General features: G+C 35.5%; 1 protein-coding gene across 4 annotated transcripts in view; it reads right to left on the bottom strand.

The window, feature by feature from the left end:
* Positions 1-18,422, bottom strand: part of SNX13 (sorting nexin 13) — a 66,648-nt gene that overhangs the window by 36,313 nt on the left and 11,913 nt on the right. For 3 of the 4 annotated variants that reach the window (XR_001331212.2, XM_005518855.2, XM_014248686.2), the window contains exons 2-3: positions 8,499-8,611; positions 3,857-3,959 (exon numbers count right to left, since the gene is read on the bottom strand). Coding sequence is in view for 2 of the 4 variants with exons in the window: in XM_005518855.2 (XP_005518912.1) it covers positions 3,857-3,959; positions 8,499-8,611 (216 nt within the window). In the remaining 2 variants the exon portion in view is untranslated. Of the gene's footprint in view, positions 1-3,856; positions 3,960-8,498; positions 8,612-11,476; positions 11,524-18,422 lie in introns of those variants that run through there. The other variant, XM_088057472.1, reaches the window with a different exon arrangement.

Below are 18,422 nucleotides of genomic sequence, written 5' to 3'. Positions count from 1 at the left end.
TTTTTATTCTATGTGACTCACCCTAAATATCTCTCACTCAAATCAGTTAACAGTGAACAGCAGTGAAGTACCTGAGGCCAGAAAAAAAATCATCCTCCTATTTAAGCAACTCTGTATCATAACATAAAATATTTTGTTGCAAAATTCTGTATATTTTTTTCTTTCAAGACAAGGGAACCTTCAATGCTGCTTTGATATAAATAAAACTGTTCATATTCAAACAATTAGTATATTCCACTCATAGACTAATGAATTTTCAAAGTATTTTTGTGCTGATTGTGTCAAAAACACCAAAAATTATATGGAACTGAATAATGAAACATTTTTACTAAGCACAGCATAGAACATATTACCAGACAGAATGTCAAAATAACTTTGAAGGACTGCATTCATAAAACCACACTTGGAAAACAGAGAGGAAAATATGGCAGTAAAAAAAAGCAGCAGGCACAAGAAAGAGAGAGAGAGAGAGTATATGCAAGATTACTTGGTAAAAATCAGAATGTTCATAGGATCCAGGTTTTGACCAGGATTTCAGGAATTCATATTTTGTCCAACCTTCTGCTCAAAGCAAAGCCAACTACAAGATTAGACCATTTTGTCATATTCTTTATCTCCAGTGAAATTTTTCTGTGCCAGCAGAATTAAATTTAATTTGCTTTTGATATGTCTGAAGATATCTAAAATAGAGAGTATGTGCTTTTATTCTATTAGAGGTACAACAGCTGACTAGTCTCACTTGAAAAGTACTGTTGGTTTTACTTCTGCCTTTCAGACACTGAAACAAAACACAAACTTAAATGAAGGACCCAATTCACACAACAACTATCTCATTTGACTGTCACTCCACTCACAATTAGTCTGATGCACTCTATCAGTATTAAATCATTGGTTAGGAAAAATGGGTATCACTTATTATTTGACAATAACAAGTCAACTTTTTGCTTCATTTTAAGCAGGGAGGAAGCACCTTGGAGGAATGCAAGGCACAGACTCCCCAAAGTGAGATGCAGCACAAACAAATCCAGACTCCACAAGCATCTAACTGCGCTGAGTTATTTCACACTTTTGTTTCACTGCACTAATGGGTATTTCTTAAGTCCTCTTTTGAAACTGTTAGTTAACTGCCTAATATGAAATATGCCTCTTTTAGACTGTGCTACTATATCCTCAATTGCAGTCACAGGGTTTCACAGGTGGACAAAACACAGGGAGTATTTACACATCTGCCTCAAATCTGTGACATAGGATATTACCCACTGACTTAAAGAAACTCAGAGACTACTCAGGGATCCAACATACAAGTACTGCTTGTAAGTTATCACTACTTTCTTATTGCACCTTGGCAATCTTGTACGCAGCCTTCAGAAATTATTTGTCTTTTGCGTGAAGCTTAGAGACATCAACTATCATAACCAAACATTTCACACTTCTGCTGAAGTTGGAGTGAAACTGTAATTTCAACTGAAAGCAGCATTCAAGTTAACAGCTCAGAAGGCTCTAAACTTACCTTTCACTCAACATTGTTTTAATACAAGCCTGCAGACAACTGTTTATCTTGCAGAGCCAGTTCATTATTGCATCATCCTGTAGGTTCCTGACAGAAGTTATATATGACTTGCAAAAAGAAAAAGCAGGTCTAAGCCTAATTTTTAAGCCTCCCTGTATGTATGTAAACAAACAAACAAAAAAAACATAGAAAGGTATACTATCCTCCATCAAATGTACCTTAAGTATTCTCCTTAATGTGAGGTATTCACTATATATTTGGTAATAAGTATAATCTGCAGTAGCACTCAAGGAAACCTATCAGCACCAAATCTGGTGTTGTAATGTAAAGGTACATTCTACACATTACATCCAGCCACAATTTTGATGCTCCGTATTACAACTGATTTCTGTAAAATCAAGGATTTGAACATTTATCATAGCCTGAAGAAAATCTCTAAGTACCAAAAATACCCCAAAACTATCAATAAAACTCTGATGAAAAGAGCATCTTATAAATAACAAGTATCACCAGATTATTCCTCAGACTACCACAAAATAATTTCATGTTCAGGTGAATTCAGCTTGCACCTGGTTCATGGAAGAAGTAAAGTTAAAAATATTATTTTCCATACAAGTAAGCAGAAATTTAATACAGAAATAGCAAATAGGAATCACAAGCAAACAACAAGTTTGGTTTTGGGTGGGACTCATCTCTACTTGCACTGCTACTGAAAAGCTCACCTGCACTTGTTAATGCTACTTTAATGCAGTGGCAAAAGAGAAAACACAATTGTAGAAGACAAACAGATTTTATTTGGTGAACAGCTTCAAATAGCATTTCATAAGTCAGCTAAAAACAAATACCTTCATATTACAAAACTTAAATCCAGAGATTAGTGGAGACGGGTCAGCTGAGGAAAGTGCTGTGTCAATAGTCCATATTCAAATCAGATGTCACACTAGATTGCAAAGATTTCACAAAAACTCCTGAGATTTTATTCTTTTAAAAAGCAACCAGAGCATACATACATACTGAACCCAAAAAAGTAACACTAACATTAAAAAAAGTTTCAGCATGTAGAGGAAATTTAAAAACCAGAAAAGCTTCTCTAAATCTGCTCTCAAAACCCAGGACATTCTCCACAACCTATATAATAGAAGCACTAAAGTCTATATAGCATCAATAATCTTAGCCATCCAAAATGAGGTTTCATTAACAAAACAGAAACATTAGCTAACTGCTGACTTTTCCTTTTTCAGTCTTAACCTTTGTACTTTCCATCTGGAGCAGTGACCTTGCTTGAAAGTTATGGGTATATGTTAAGATTTATCTTAAAATATTCAAAAACTTAAGTGAAAAGGCCACTTACCAAATAAGCTATGAAACAGTCACAGAAAAAGTTCTGTGACTAGAAAACATACTGCTGAATCACAAGGCAAATTCCTATGTACCTCTGATAATGCTGAACATTCACCCCCTTCGATAGAAAACATGAAGTGTAGTGAACTGACAGCTAAGAACAGGATGCTTCAGTCAGAATAGCTGTGAGATTAAATTTAATATAATTTAATTATTAGCAATCTTTGGCGTGAAGTGTTTATTCTGATGAGTGCTAATGGATTAGGCCAAGATATATCTAAACTTCTGAGCTAACAAGATGCATTGAGGAACTCCTAGAAAATCTACCTCTTGGCTATCAACAACCTTTTCTATAGTAAACAGATGCAGATTTAGCCAGTTAGGAACCCTGAACTTAAGTCCATCAACCAAAATGATGTGTCTGCTGGGTATTCAGAAAAGAAAAGAGCTGAAAAGTGGATTCCACTGCTGCTCTGTATTCATCTATGCCTTTCCAGAATTTTTGCTTAAAGAGAGCCAAAGATAACCTCTACATCGTTGAAGGACTGCAAATCTAGACTTTTGTAACAGTTTGACTTTCTTAGGCAACTTTGTGATCACAATCAAAAGTGGAGAGACTACAGATCCAGTGATGGAAGACACCTAAATAGTGGTGACAATATTGCACAGAAAAGCAAGAGCTAGTCCCCAAAATAAACCAAGACACACAAGTAGTATAGAAAGGAATGGCTATTAATTTCCTAACAGATGATATTAGCCAGTCATATCATACTCATTTCTCACAATGAAGAAACAATACTTTAATCAAACTTTCCATAACCTATTAAAAAAATTGTATTTCATAAAAGAAAAATATCACATTTCACTTACACATTGCAGGATTTGAATGATAAAAGCAGGCCCTTTTACCTTGAGAAATGGGCACAACTCTTATATTAAAACTGATTATGTCTAACCAAATTATAAAATCTGATCTGGAAGTTAAGACCGGAAAACTTTCCTTACCTTAGGGATCCCAACTGACGTACAAGGGAGAAACGAATGTTCACACTGCTCAAGGTATTTTTCTGAATTGCTTTTTCCAAATAAAAGAGTAACCACAAAACCCCTAAAATGGAAAAAGAAAGACCAGGTACAAAAACAGCCACATTTTCTCACATCTAGAAAATATTTAACAGCAAGTTTTAAAATGACAATACATGACAGTCCTCACTGTTTACTCTCATGCTTTTTCACACTGTAACATGCTGCTCAAAATAACTGACACAACCCTAAGTATGAACTTTCCCAGTCTTGTATTGTCTGTCTTGATATATTCTTACCACACAGAAGATCTATACAGCATTGTCTATGCTACAGTGTGCCTGCTGTGATGGCACACTGCCTGTGCTCACAAATATTAGCACTTGGGAAGAGGGGTACGTACAGAAGTTGCTTTGGTTGCATTTATATGAAGAGTCTCCATCACTATGCAGAAATAAACTCTGTAGACTGCTCCACGGTAGTGTAAGCCACAAAATCACAGTCCAGGAATAAACTGATGCAGCAAGCATAACTAACCACTGCATACGTTTAGACATTGTGCTTACCCTTGCTAGAACAGCAAGAATTTATTTATAGCTTATGACACTAGGGCACAAAAACACATGAACATCAAGCTGGTTTTACTAAGAAATAGATGAAAAACTAGTGTCTGCCCCAATTCTAGAGTAAGCAGAGCATGTACCCTTTGAAATATCAAGCAATGAAAATAAGAAAATAGATTAGCCTTAGGAAGACTAAACACACACAGCTTTTCAGACAAATTTCAAAGCATTCAATTTAAAGGCCAGCTGACCAGCATTTGTGACCACAGGAAGTCACAAAACTATTCCAGGCTTGAAATGTGCTGAAGTAATACATTCTTTTAATGTAGATAGCTGTTGATATATGATACTCTCACTTACAAGATTAGAGAAAAAATCCTATCCAAGCTAAAATATGCCATTTAAAGGTTTTAATTCCCAAAATTAAAAAATTTATTCTTAGAGTCCCCCAGAGGCCCAGCAATTCAGAAGCTGTGAGGTTAATTCCATGAAAGAGGGGGGGAAAAAAAGCTACAGAAATTATCAGTAACTTGACAACACAAAAGAGGAATTCACTGGGTACTCTAACTCCATTACAGCCATCTTTACTTGCCCTATGACAGCAAGAAATAAAAGCAGGTTTAACTGCCCTCCTGTTCCCTGTAACTTAAAAATCATAACACCAATCAGAGTTCACAGACAAGAACTTGCTTAGAAAAATCTCAATATTAGCTTCACTAATACTTTGCTTCATTTTTAATTATTTAAATTTGGATTTTCTCTTGATTATCTATGACTTTTCTATTAGAAAGCTCAGTTGTCTTTTGAAGAAAACAGTATACTCAAGTTCAGCCTAAAATCAACTTTAAATTCAAACATCCATCAGCCAGTTGCTTATCTTCTTTTATTCAAAAGGACTGAAGCCTTGGAAATAACCACCTATAGATTGTATCTCTGTTTTCTCACAAATATATTGATACTTTTAAAGTTAATGACTCCTTCAAAAATACTAATACTACCAATATGGCTTAAAATGCTAATCTTCTTAGATACCTTGAAGTATTTTCAGTTTTATGCTAGAAATGCTAGGAGCTTCTTCTTCTCTATCAGAAACTTAATACATTTTCTTCTCTAATGTAAAATCTTCTAAGCATTAGAGAAGGATACATAGTCTGACCATTCAGGGCATCTGTTATCCAACCTGAATCTTCTAGTGTAAATGCTTATTTAATTCATCAAGAGGATTTTCAATACATGAATGAGAAATCATTTTAGTCTTTTCTAAATGAATGGAGCAGAAAAAGATTGTATTTTGCTTCATTTTTTAAAATTCTTCCAAAGATTACTGGATGGGCAGCTTTTTCAAGGGCAGATTAAAAACAGAACAAAGGTAACAGATAGAAATCCACAGATTATCACTTTCCCTTCAAGTCTGAAAAGTAACAGTCTCAGCTGAAAATTTTGTGAAAGTCAAAAAGCAGCTCCAGAACCATTCCTGATTTGGTCAGCAGTTACAATCATTAATGGAGCCAGACAGTCACATACATATGAATGTGACTGAGTATCAATAATTATGAGATTTGAGGACAGAGCAAATTCTTTTAAATGGCAAAGCAATTGATGATCCAAGAAATTTCAATTTTTGTATTTGGCAAAACCACCATTCATGTAATTTTTATTTCACTTCCTTAGGGCTGAAAGAGGGAAGGAAAGAGAGTAAGACAAGAAAGACTCTCAGTAGGAAAGGCAGATAGTAACAGACAGGCTCAGCACTCAGATAAAGGGGTCTACACCAGTACTTGAAGGAAAGGAAGAAAGAAGAATACCACCCTGTAATATTCTATACAGGTTAAGTAAACAGTATCTATCTTTAGCCTTCTGCTTTTGAGCTCAGTTCCCTAAGTGACTGAGTTACCAGATCCCAAAAAGGCTAACATTTTATAAATCAGTCTTGAAACAAAATAAAATTAAATACAGAGAAATTGTGATTTTGAACTTTTATTCATATGTACAAATGGTTTCAGTATTCTTCCATGTACACCAAAAACAATAGTATGTTTACTACAAGACATCTGCGCAATCATAGATTTGAGTGCAAATAAAAAAAAAATAATTAGCACTTAATAGGAGTTAAACAGGATAAACAGATTGATTACACTGACAGAGATTTGGCATTACCATTGTCTTCCTGCACAGCTCACTGCTATATTATTTAAATGCTTAGGTCAATACTAACAATGCAACCAGCTGTGATTCAGCATTTTCTTTAGCTAAAACTGCAAAATAGGACAGAAGCTACTGGAAGTCAGAAACATTTGACACAGGCCACTTCTTTTTTTGAACAAAATATAAAGACCTAGAAAACTGTGTGACAAATTGGATAAGAACTCCAAGTTTCAACAAAAAAATTCAACCTCAAAAATCCATGTCCAAAATTGCTATATTGCTATTTTGCTCCAGAGAAGGGCACAGTAAATATCATGGACACCACTATAATCCTGAACCAAAACTAAATATATATATATATATATATATATATATATATATATATATATATATATGATGTTAAGACATATAATTGCTAATCATGAGTGCAAAAGTTACTTCATAGCAATTTGTTTCTAACAGAAGCATGACCAAGCATTTTGTGAAACTTCAAGGGAATTAATTTAAAAAAAAAAAAAAGCAGGCAAGAATACTTTAGATGTAAACCCATTTGGCCTAGTTAGCACTCCTGGTTCTATGTGCTGAATGTTAAAGTAAGTGTGTCACTCTGAAAAAGATTAACAATGTAAAAAAGGGCCAGATCACAGCCATAGCCAAGATGTTCAAGTAATGAAGTGATGACATTCTACTGCAAGGGCTGAGATTTCACATCTATATATGTAAGTAAACACTCTGCTCTAACAGATACACTGCCACTAGATGAATTTATCCTTAACAAGATCAATGTTTACCAACTAGCTACAAAAATGTATCAAAGCAGCGCAATAACCACAGCAAAGAGATATGAGAGCTGACTTGATAATGAATGAGCTCAGGCACCACTTGCAGTTTAGTAGTGCCAAACTGTAGCTGACTTCAGACATGCTCTGAGACCCTGCTCTGATTGATAGCTTTGAAAAGCCAAACAACTGAAACTGTGCAAGAATGAAGGATAACGTCTTAAGAAATTATTATATCCCATATTATTTCCCATAATGGAAGTACAAAGAAAGTGGTAAGACAAAACAGCAATCAGATGCACTCTTGTCCTTTGGATGAACTCTGACTTTTGCCCTGGACAGATAGCAAAATATGCCAACCATACCTGTATCATGACTTAACAAGACAAAAGCATTTACTTCAAGTTAGTTTTGCTTTAACTAAATCCTTTTTCTAACAGACTTCTCAGAGCTGAAATACCAAGCCCAATATAGTTGAAACCCAAATGTAGCAGCTCTAATTCTAGCTACTAAACTCTATTACATTTTTGATGAGATATACAGGAATAAACATACATTCTGTATGGTATCAATAAGAGGTAAAAAGAATATCCCATTCTTAGATATTATTAGACATTCTAACTTGCCATTAAAATGTTTTAATGGTTACAAGGCAAACATCACAATATACAATGTAACAGTGGTGCTAAACTGCCCCTGCTTGCTCTCTTCCTGCCTGTATAGATAACATGGAAAGTCTATAGCTGCTGAACTGATCTACTTGTTCAAAGTGTAACATTATTTCCACACGCACAGGACAACATCTACTCCCATGAATCAAGAACCTTAGATAGAAAAATGAAATTGGGATAGAAAATTAAATGTAAGTACTTTGAAGTACCTGGGAAAAGAATTGACACTAATAAAAAGTATGAACTGAAATTACCACTGGTTTTATGTGAGCAGTTATCCTCTAACATCCACTAAAAATAGCTAAATTGAGATTTCGATTACAAAAAATTTGCTCATAAAGAGGTGCTCAAATATGAAAATATTAATTATATAAAGCCACTTCAGATTTTCAGAGCAACCTCTTTGCTAATACACTCATTAAATTTTTACTTTCACAGCAAATTAAACACTAAGTAATATACTTACCCACCCACAAAGCAGAGGATATAAAATGCAAAGTAAAATATAGCGAAGGGTCCAAAAGTTACTAGAAAAAGCACAAGGCCAAGACTTCCCCATCCCCATATGGAAAGACTGGTCTGTAAACAAGAACATATAAAAAAGGAATAGTTAATATTACATTCATACAAATTTAAGTCTCCAGAGCAATACTTGTAGTTTCTATAATGTTTGACACATTTTAACCAGATATAATTTCTGCTTGATGAATTTAAAATTACCTTTGTTTTCAAGAGTACATTGCTATCAAATATGTCCCCTATTATATTGTGGGCCAGTAATCCAGTTTAGCCAACATTAGAGCATTTTTCTTTCAAATACTGCTCATCTCTCACTTCAGATAAACCTATCATACTTTAAGGTGCCACTTTTTTCTATTCTACTTTTGCGCACTTTTTTTTCTTGAGATCCCTCCTCCTCACCTCTTCCTTATCCCCTCCCTGTTAAAAGGTCTCCAGCATCTCCTAGGCAAAAGCAGGCTTTATGATAGAATAGGAAGAGACAATGCAGCCTTATTTTACACATCCAAACATGTTCTTTTCTACAACCAAACAATGCTGTTTCTTCCCTAGATCAAAGGAGGTGCAAGACTAAAAAAGTGTCCCTTTCTCCAGTAAAGTCACAGGCAGATCAGCAGGGACACCAAATAATTGGCATGAGTATAATTTTAGTCTTCCACATAAATAAAAGGGAGGGAAAATTCAGAAACTGATACTTGGACAGTGGCAGAGAAGCAAGGGTTGTTCGAAAAGCCCATTATGAAGTCAGTGACGAGCACACGTGGGGCTGGTGGGATTTTGAAGTTTGATGTCTGACATAAATACAGCAGGTGAAACTCCACCTGCACTGGCAGCTACCAGAATTATGAAAAAAGCAGCAAGATTCCCGTTCTTTTGCCAATAGAGGTTGTAATGTAAATATGAGGTTGCATTTATATATACCCATGTATAAACATACATACTTGATCTATCCAACTATTTATGTAGGCTATCTATATAGTGGGTCTGTACATACATGCATGGTAATCCAAAAAAGCAAGGCAAGGGAAAACCTGACTGATCTGAGCTCAAATAGTTTTTAGACCATCACAATTCTGTAATGCAGTCAACAAAGCTTATATAAATTAATTCAATCTAGCCACTAGTTCAAAATGGAAAGCATGTTTCATCCAAGTCCCAAGAGTGTGAAATACAAGGATGACAAGTATTTATAGGCCACCCGAACTGTTCTAGCTCTAAGGTTCTCAATTTTTTTTTAATTTCTTTTTTTCTTGGTTGCTGTTCTTGTCTAATTTACGCCTTTCTTAACAGTGATCAAATGACACCTTGATGGGAACTCAGACAACTGTGTCAACAAGTGACACTAAGAAAGTATTTAAATAAACTCGTCTTGCAGTTTGACATTTAGGAAACAAATAGAGGTTGAACACCAGATTTGCAGGGAGCCCTTTTTTAGCTTTTAATACAAAGGAGCTACAGCTCATTCCTCTCAAGGAACTATTCGGATGTCATCTCTTCCTCTCAGGCACAGGATTAAAAAAAAAAATCAACTTTTTCAAAAGAAGTTTTTAAAATCCTATAGACAATAAAAAATAATATAAATTAAGACTCCTATATAAAGCAGCTTTGATTATTTTTTGACAGCATGATCAAAAAAAGCAAAATCACAGTTCTGAAGAGAGACTGTTTCACAGATCTAAAATGTAATAATCAGAATTATTTAATTCTTCCTAGTTAAAAATTTAATGGAACATTGAGATGAAATTCTATTTTCTTCCTGGTTGAACTTTCTTAGCAGGAGATACAAGTTGTACTGGCTTTGTTCTTAGTGTTTGAGGCTGGGAAAAATTAAACATACAAGTATGTAGATGAGTGTAATTGAAGTGCCGCAATTAAAAAAAAAAATGCATTGCAAGTTATTAAATTCTCTTTAAGCTGAGGAATTGCTTTAATAGATAATATAAACCACTAAATCCACACAATGAAAATGCTGAATTGGCAGTACTAAAATCACAACCGAGTAGAAGATTTTGTTGTTTTGTTGATTCATAAGTAAATGCGGTAGATAATTGTGGCCTTCCAGTACATGGAGAGAAACTATTCACAAGGACATGTAGTGACAGAATAAGGGGGAATGGCTTCAGAGACTAAGTTTAGATTAGATAGAGGGTGAGAGGGTGGTAAAGCACTGGAACAGGCTGCCCAGAGAAGCTGTGGGCATCCCAACCCTGGCAGTGTTCAAGGCCAGGTTGGCTGGGGTATTGAGCAACCTAGTCTAGCAGAAAGTGTCCCTGCCCATGATAGGGGGGTTGGAAGTAAATGGTGTTTAAGGCCCTTTCCAATCCAAACCATTCTAGATTCTATGATAAACTCTTTGGAACACAGAAGGAGAGACATACCAGTTGAAAAAAAGGAAGAAAAAAATCCTGGCAAGTGCAACAATTAACTAAAACATGAGATCCCATTGCACATCTACACTTCAATACAAAAAGAAGATTCAGCATATTCATACCCTCAGAAATACATTTTAAAACTTCTGCAGAGCACTACAAGCATGATAAGGAAGATATGCACACAGAAGATAGCATTTAATGATGGTCTTTTTATGTCAAAAACCCATTATGCTTAATCACATCATTCAAAAAAGTTTAAGTTCTAAATATGGGATAAGCACTCTAAATGACTTAATTAAACTAGATGGATGTATAGTCAGAGTTAGATGAATGCATAATTAACAAAGAAAGCTCTGTAACTCTAATAAATAAAACAATGACCTTTTGTCCTATGCTCCAGTTCTGCAATTTAGCATATGGGTACAGAGATTCAAATCTCATTTGGTATTTTAATAGGATTTCTTAAAAATTGTACAACTTGGTACTCTACAGGAAGTACAACAGATATTGGCCCAATTCTTGTATATTCTAAATAAGTGGTTTATAGTCTTACAGATTTTGAGACATTCAAAGGGATTAAATCATCAGGATGGTACCCTTTGTGCTGACTGTAAACAAAACTTTCCTTAACTCCACACTTCTTGAAGGGACTTCAGCAGTAAAAGTCCTAGGAAAAAAATTTAAAACCTTAAGTTCTTTATACATAAAAACCAACTGATATTGACTAGAATGTCCAAACATACACAAATATGGCTATACAGCTGGTCAGTATGAAAACAGTTCAGGTATTTAAATTCAGACCTTACAGCTTATTTCCAAATTTCATTTATAATGTTAGTTTTTTAGAAGATTTACAGATTTAGTGAAGCTCTGTTAGCCTTACTAAAGTTAGCTGCACGGTGAATGCTTACAACTCTTAACACAAAGAACAAACCAGTCTTCTGAAGAAATGGTGTAATTGCTGGTCTTTCAGCCACAGCTATCCAGACCATTTATAAGAAGCTGACCTGCCCTACATTGGCAGGGCAAACTTCCAAGCTGACCTGGCATAGTGCTGTTCACTGACTTTCAAGGAATTAGGGACAGTTACCTAAAGGCCGAAGAGATACACAGGGCGTCGAGTTGCAGTAGACATGGTCAGGTATACACTGTGTGCATACACATGGATAAAGAATGTTTATTTCATGTCAACAGCTGTTCCACTTCATCAGTTTTAGCCACTTCTGCTCACCACCACTACAGATACCCTATGGTTGTCCCACAATCATCACTTCTTAGCTTTCAAGTCCAAGATTTTACAAAGACTTCTGCAGCATATTATAAGGTAATACATATGTAACGGGTTAATGTAGCATTGTGGTCACTCACAGTAATTTTCTTTCCACAGCTGGAGTTGATTCAGCAAAATAAATGGCAGCTGAAGTACAGGGGTGTCTGTAAGTTCCAACAGTACACTGCAGAGGCTCATACGGTGTGGGAAGACACACAAAGGTGAATATTCATATGTGCTTGATTCAGCTTTTACAGATAAAAAAACTGTCATCTCAATGACACCTGCTTATTGGGGGATTTTTGACTAGGTTTTGTCCATTTTCCACACTGAATGGTTTTTCCACAGTATACAGCCAAGTATTAAAGGTAGTACATAAAGAATTCGCTTTCTTATGCATATTTGCTTTTTTTCCATTTGGTTTCTGCTTCCTAAACAAGGCAGAATTTTGATGGTCTAAGCTGTGTGAGGTGCCCCTGCCCTCACAAAGGCAAAGATTTAGTTTCAGATAAGCACTGATGAAGTGAGAGGCATAGCTTTAAAGCTCCGGAAGAGTGAAGTCCATCCCTCTACCTCGGGGGATGGGCCCTGAGAGTCCGGGAAGAATTGCCCCACCCCAGACCCTCGTGGGGTGCCAGCCCAGGGTGTTCTGATAAGGTTCGAGGCCCTGGGGTTTCTCCCTTGCTATGTTCCTATTAGACCCCAACCTTAAACTCCACCCTGGTTCTGTCCCATAGAGCCCACCACCCTGCCTCTTTTCGGGGCTCTCTGTCTCTGGATCTAAGCTGAGTTTGTTCCTGCATTGAATAAATGGTTTCCTGAGCTTAACCAAACAGAAGCCCGTCTTCTTGGAGTCCCGTGTCGGCCACCAGTAACTGTAGCTTCCCTGGACATGATCCTGCAGCCCCAGAATGCAACAAGCTGCATGCCATTATAGCTAGTAGTGCTGAGCTAAGCCTATGTGACTTAACATAACATTCACACAGAAGTTTCTAGAAATCCACAGTCCACAGTAATTATTTATTCCAGAAACAAACACAATTATGTCTCACTGAACAGTAGCTTCAATAGATTTCCTATTTGCTGAATCTGACAATCTTTCAGACCTTTGCCCCACACTCATTTTTGAGCAAGATCCTCAGTCTTGACACGTCTTTCTCTAAAAATGATTCACCAAGGTAATGTAGGTTTGTTGTTTGGATTTAAACTAGTGCTGTTAATTTTAGCTGGTAACTGGCAGTAAGGTAACACGTGTGTCTGGTTTAGGGCAAACCAAGCATTATTCCACAAATCCAGATGACAGCTTCTTCCTAGCCCCCCTCTGCCACTGAGCAGAGGACAGTTTCCACTCATGCGACTCTAGTGCCACCACCCTCCTGCTCCAGCGAGAAGCTCCTGTTCCAGGCACTTGTCTCCACAATTCCCACACATATTCACAGCAATTGTGGTTTCAAGTTTGGAGACACAGCACAAGAGGAAACAAAGAACATCCATATAGGAAGGCAGGGCTCTGGAATCATGTACTTGTCAATCTTAAAGCTGCAGCAGAAGACAATTTAAGTCAAGTCTAACTGTAGCATCAAAAAGACTGATACCACCTTGAAAGACTAAAATTTATGATTATTTTCAAATTTAATGGTCACAACAATAATCTGAGCTTTGAAAGAACAGCAGCATTTAAAAACAAACCCATGTTTCTTTGCTCACAATTCTTTTACTCTTACCAAATTATATCTTTACATTAATATTTTAAAAGTTACAGTAGTTGTTTCTAAAAGAAACTGATAAACTATTTTTTGCTATTTGGGTAGTTTAAATTATTAGGTTTTTTTTTTTAATGCCTCCTCTGGGCTCACATTAAAAAAATTGTCAGGGGCTGCATTTACAGTAGATGTCAAGTTTAATTTTGTTAATTCCACACATCTGCCTTTTAATTTGACTTCCATTTTGAGTGCAAATGGAACATGTTCACATATAAACCTTTCTATAATTAAGGTGAGTGTCACTTTTGTCAAGTGATTAAAAACATTATTTTAGGTTTCAAATTACTGTCTCTTCACTAGCATGACAAGTAAAATTGGAAAGCTGTAATAACCAGAGTGCCAATTTCAGTGCAACGAAATTATTATGTTATACTACTCAGAGAAATATTTAACAATTGTGAACTTAACATTAACAACTTTCTAGTTACACTCTCCTATCTGCTCAACTTAAAGTGGTCATCTGAAATACATGTCAACAGGGTTCTGAGTTCTGCATATCATGATTTCCTAACAGCACTAAAGGTCTCTTTTTAATCTCTTTCTTCTTATCCTTTTGCCCTTTTCCTTCCTTAGTCCAAAAAGGCAAAGGAAAAAAACACCCTAAACTCCACCCCTTCTTCACACTATGGAAAAATAATTGTGGTGAATCTACATGATAATTCACTGCAGTCCTCCCAAGGAAACTCTTGGGATTTAAAAAAAAATGTAAAAGGAATTTACACAGTCTATTTTGTTTTTATTGTTCTAAGTTTAGACTGTTTTGGGTTGGTTTTTTTCCCCCAGAGAAGGCTTAAAATACTAAAGCATATAAATTCACACTAAAAATATTTTAAATAAATACGGTAATGTTAATTAATGCTAAGAGTTAAGAAGTCTGGCCAGTGAAGTTTTTTATAGATATGTGCAGTATTCCTGCTGATCCCCCCTGGTAACAGAGGCTGGAAACTCTGCTGCAAGCAAGAGTCCATCTGTCTCCTCTCTACCACATCTCCTTCCGCTAATGCGCACTCTGTATGTCAAATGGCTTAATTATTCAACAGTTGCATTAATGCAAACACAACCAAGTCTAACTGTACTGAGTTTGGGTTTTCCTGCTGTTCCTCACACTGCATGAAACAACAAAGCTTTTGGGATCATTTTCTCATACTCTCCTCCCTACTCCCCCCTACCACTATACAAAGGCAGTCTAATGGATTAGGCTCTAAGGGATAGGTGAAAATTTTTCACCTGTATTCACTATTAATGCAGTTTTGACTATTCCTGAAACTCATTTTTAGAAGTGCAAACATTTAAATGAAAATACATGCTAACATTTTCTTAAAATATGTAACATTATATGTAATTAGAAAGATTTAGTTATTATGTGCATTACATCGATTTTAGTATTTATCCAGAGAACAACAAATTCCCTTACTAAAACTTTACTGTTTGCAATAATCAGAATATGATTATACAACTTGTAATATAATGAAAAATAAAAAAAATTATGTTCCATATTTTTGATACAACTGGGTTTTTTGCAAAGAAAAGACTAATTTTCTGATTAACACTTACAGTTCTATAAGAAATGGTAAATATTTTCAGCGTCAAACTTTCTTCTCAAGTGAGCAGAGTCAAGAGTCAAGGTTATTTTTCTTCCTCTCTCACACCTGGCTTTGCCACCATTGCTGATCATTACATGAAATTAGGAAGTGAAACGTTTTAATTTTAAACTGACCTTCATTTTACTAACCTTTATTTCCATTGCTAACAGCTACTTTATTATATAGCAGAAGTATCAGCAAGGGACAAAGTTTCATTCCATATAACCTTTTCTTGAATGGCTCAAGTACTTGCTGTGAAAAACAAAGGGGCTACCTTCACAGATGCACGTTGTTTCTGATAACATGTTTGCATTAAAACCCACTCTGAATCATGTTCTAGTTAAAGGATGTCGCTCTATTGGGAACAGTGAGAAGAACGACACAGACTCTCTCGTGGAGTCGAACTGGAGAATTTCTCACAGTTTATTACCTCAGATCTTTTTTATAGACCAATACGTGAAAGTACAGAAAAGTAAAACTCTTACTGGTTAGTGAACTAACCACCATCATTGGTCAGTGGGGTTCACCATCCCTCGACCTTCTCTTGCAAGAAAACAAGGAACAGACAAACAGCACCTGCAAGGCTGTCTTCTATCTCTGAGGATTGTTTTAATTCCTCCTTATGATTTCCCAGGCCACTTTCTCAGGCAAGACTGAGAAAGTTATGTGGCCTGCTATTCCACAGGCACTGTGCTCCCTACTTCATAGTTAGCATCCATAAAAGGATACTGAATTCTGGACAAAATTAAAATAATCGCTTGAGCATCTTGGATAGCAGTGGGAAATAAGAGATGCAAGCCCCACTTTCTACTACTTCCTTGAATATAAGAGTGACATACTCAGACTCATCTTTAATATAAAGTCCAAGGAAGTGATCCTTTTCCTTTGTAACAATCCATATTGACTTGTATCCAAGCTAATTTATTTATTTGGACAGAAAGCAAGACAAAAAGGTAAAAGCATTTTGGATCATCTTAGATGACTGAAACAAGGCCAGGCTTGACAGGATTGCCTAAGGTGATCTAAAGTGAGAGAATAAAGTAATCCCTCTACCTTGAATTCAAGCCAATGAGATAATCTAGACTGTTCTACATTCAGCCCCTGGATAAACAGATTACATCTATTTCAGGTTTTTCTGGTGTAAAACTGTGGCAAAGGGGAAAGAGGGGGAAGCCTCCAGAATCTTTAGCACATGGAAAAGAAAGGTCTGTTCTCCTATATGGTTCAAACTAATGAATGTGCTTAGTCAAAAAACTGTTACTGTGTATGTCATTTGTGGCTACTGTTCAAGCAGCATCTTAACTTTTTGCTGCAGGAAAGTAAAAACTTTATCTAAAAGTTCTTGACACCATTTTTTTTCTTTTTTCAATGCTAAAGAAACCTGATTCCACTAAATGAACTTTAAGAATCATGACCTTTGCTTTGAGAACAATTTCTACCACCCCAGCTCCTAATATTTATCTGTATGGAAATTTCTCTCTATACATGTTGTTTCTAATAAAAGCATGCAGGCAGAGTTCATGGATACTACAGAAACAGTTGTATGGGATATGTTTTTAAAAAGATTTCTTCATACCTTAAGAGCTATGCTTTTGGAAGGTAGAGAAGAAATCTCTAATACTAAGCTGTTCTTCCATTGTAGTGGTAATTTCAGCTCAGCATCCCTTCTGCCAAGCAATAAGCATCCGCCTACTCCTGGAAATTAAATCTCCATTACACTTGCCCAACTTATACCATTACTAAAAGAATTTATATAAAGTTTATTAATATAAACACTATTTTTTAAAGAGCCTCCTGTTCAAAGACAACGCATTATTGTCTACGATCTTTACAGGGAGGACAAAGTGGAAAAAGATGGGTTATTGTCTGATAAACAATGATTACTTTTCTTAAAATAAATCCATTTATTTTTCTATGGAGATACCACACAATTTCATAGCAGTGGCTGTGTCCAAAACAGTTAGTGCAATCTTGATTTGACAGAACCGGCTTAAAAAAGAATAAATATAAAAACGATGCACAATGATACAGTATCTGCTTTGGAAAATCATGATAACTTCAAACAACAACCCCACAACAAAGAGTGAAATTAAGTGAAAGAGCACAGTTCTTGCAAATACAGAAGTGTCAAAGATATGAAGGTATAAGCTAAGATAAATTATATAAAATTTGGAATATTTTGGAACTGCACACTGCAGCAGCAGTCATTGAGCTCTATTGGTTTGCTTTTGCTAAACAACTCATCACATGTAAACAGCAGACAACACCTTCAAATTTTATACTAAGATATATTTTTTTATATATATATATATCTTATATATATAAATATATAAGATATATATTTATACTACTTCAAATAAAATGCTAAGATTTTTGTTTCTATCATTTGATGACTTGCTTGAAAGTAGCAATAAGCAAATAATTATTTTCAAGCAAATTCCTTAAAATCAGTAGTTACTTCTAAACAGGCAGATAAACATATATTTAAATATATATCTGCAGGATTTTGTGTGTTTATACCAATTTCACATATACATAAATATAATATATAACCACAAAATCCTGTACTTAAGTTTATTGCAGAAAGATTTAGTCATTAACTTCTGATCAACTTTTTAGTACTCTGGATTCCTCAGGCTATAAAATTTGTCATCCAAGAGTTTTGCATAGTTCTTTAATCCACTGGTAATATTATGTTGCTATTTGCTACTTGCAGCAAAAGTTTCAGCATTATTCCACTGAGGTTAAGATGCAACTGCTTTGGATGCAGTATTCTTTGAATAGTGCATACCACAATCTAACAGATCCCAAATAAGCAACATTCCTCATCTAGATGAAAGAGTTACTTTAAAAATACTATACTAAAAACATAACTTTAGAATC

This window comes from Pseudopodoces humilis, chromosome 1 (genome assembly GCF_049639895.1).
Source record: "Pseudopodoces humilis isolate 2021_Gansu_Grassland_sample_001 chromosome 1, ASM4963989v1, whole genome shotgun sequence".
Classification (NCBI taxonomy): domain Eukaryota; kingdom Metazoa; phylum Chordata; class Aves; order Passeriformes; family Paridae; genus Pseudopodoces; species Pseudopodoces humilis.
The sequence above is the reverse complement of the archived record's forward strand: the minus strand, read 5'-3'. Positions and strand labels throughout refer to the sequence as shown.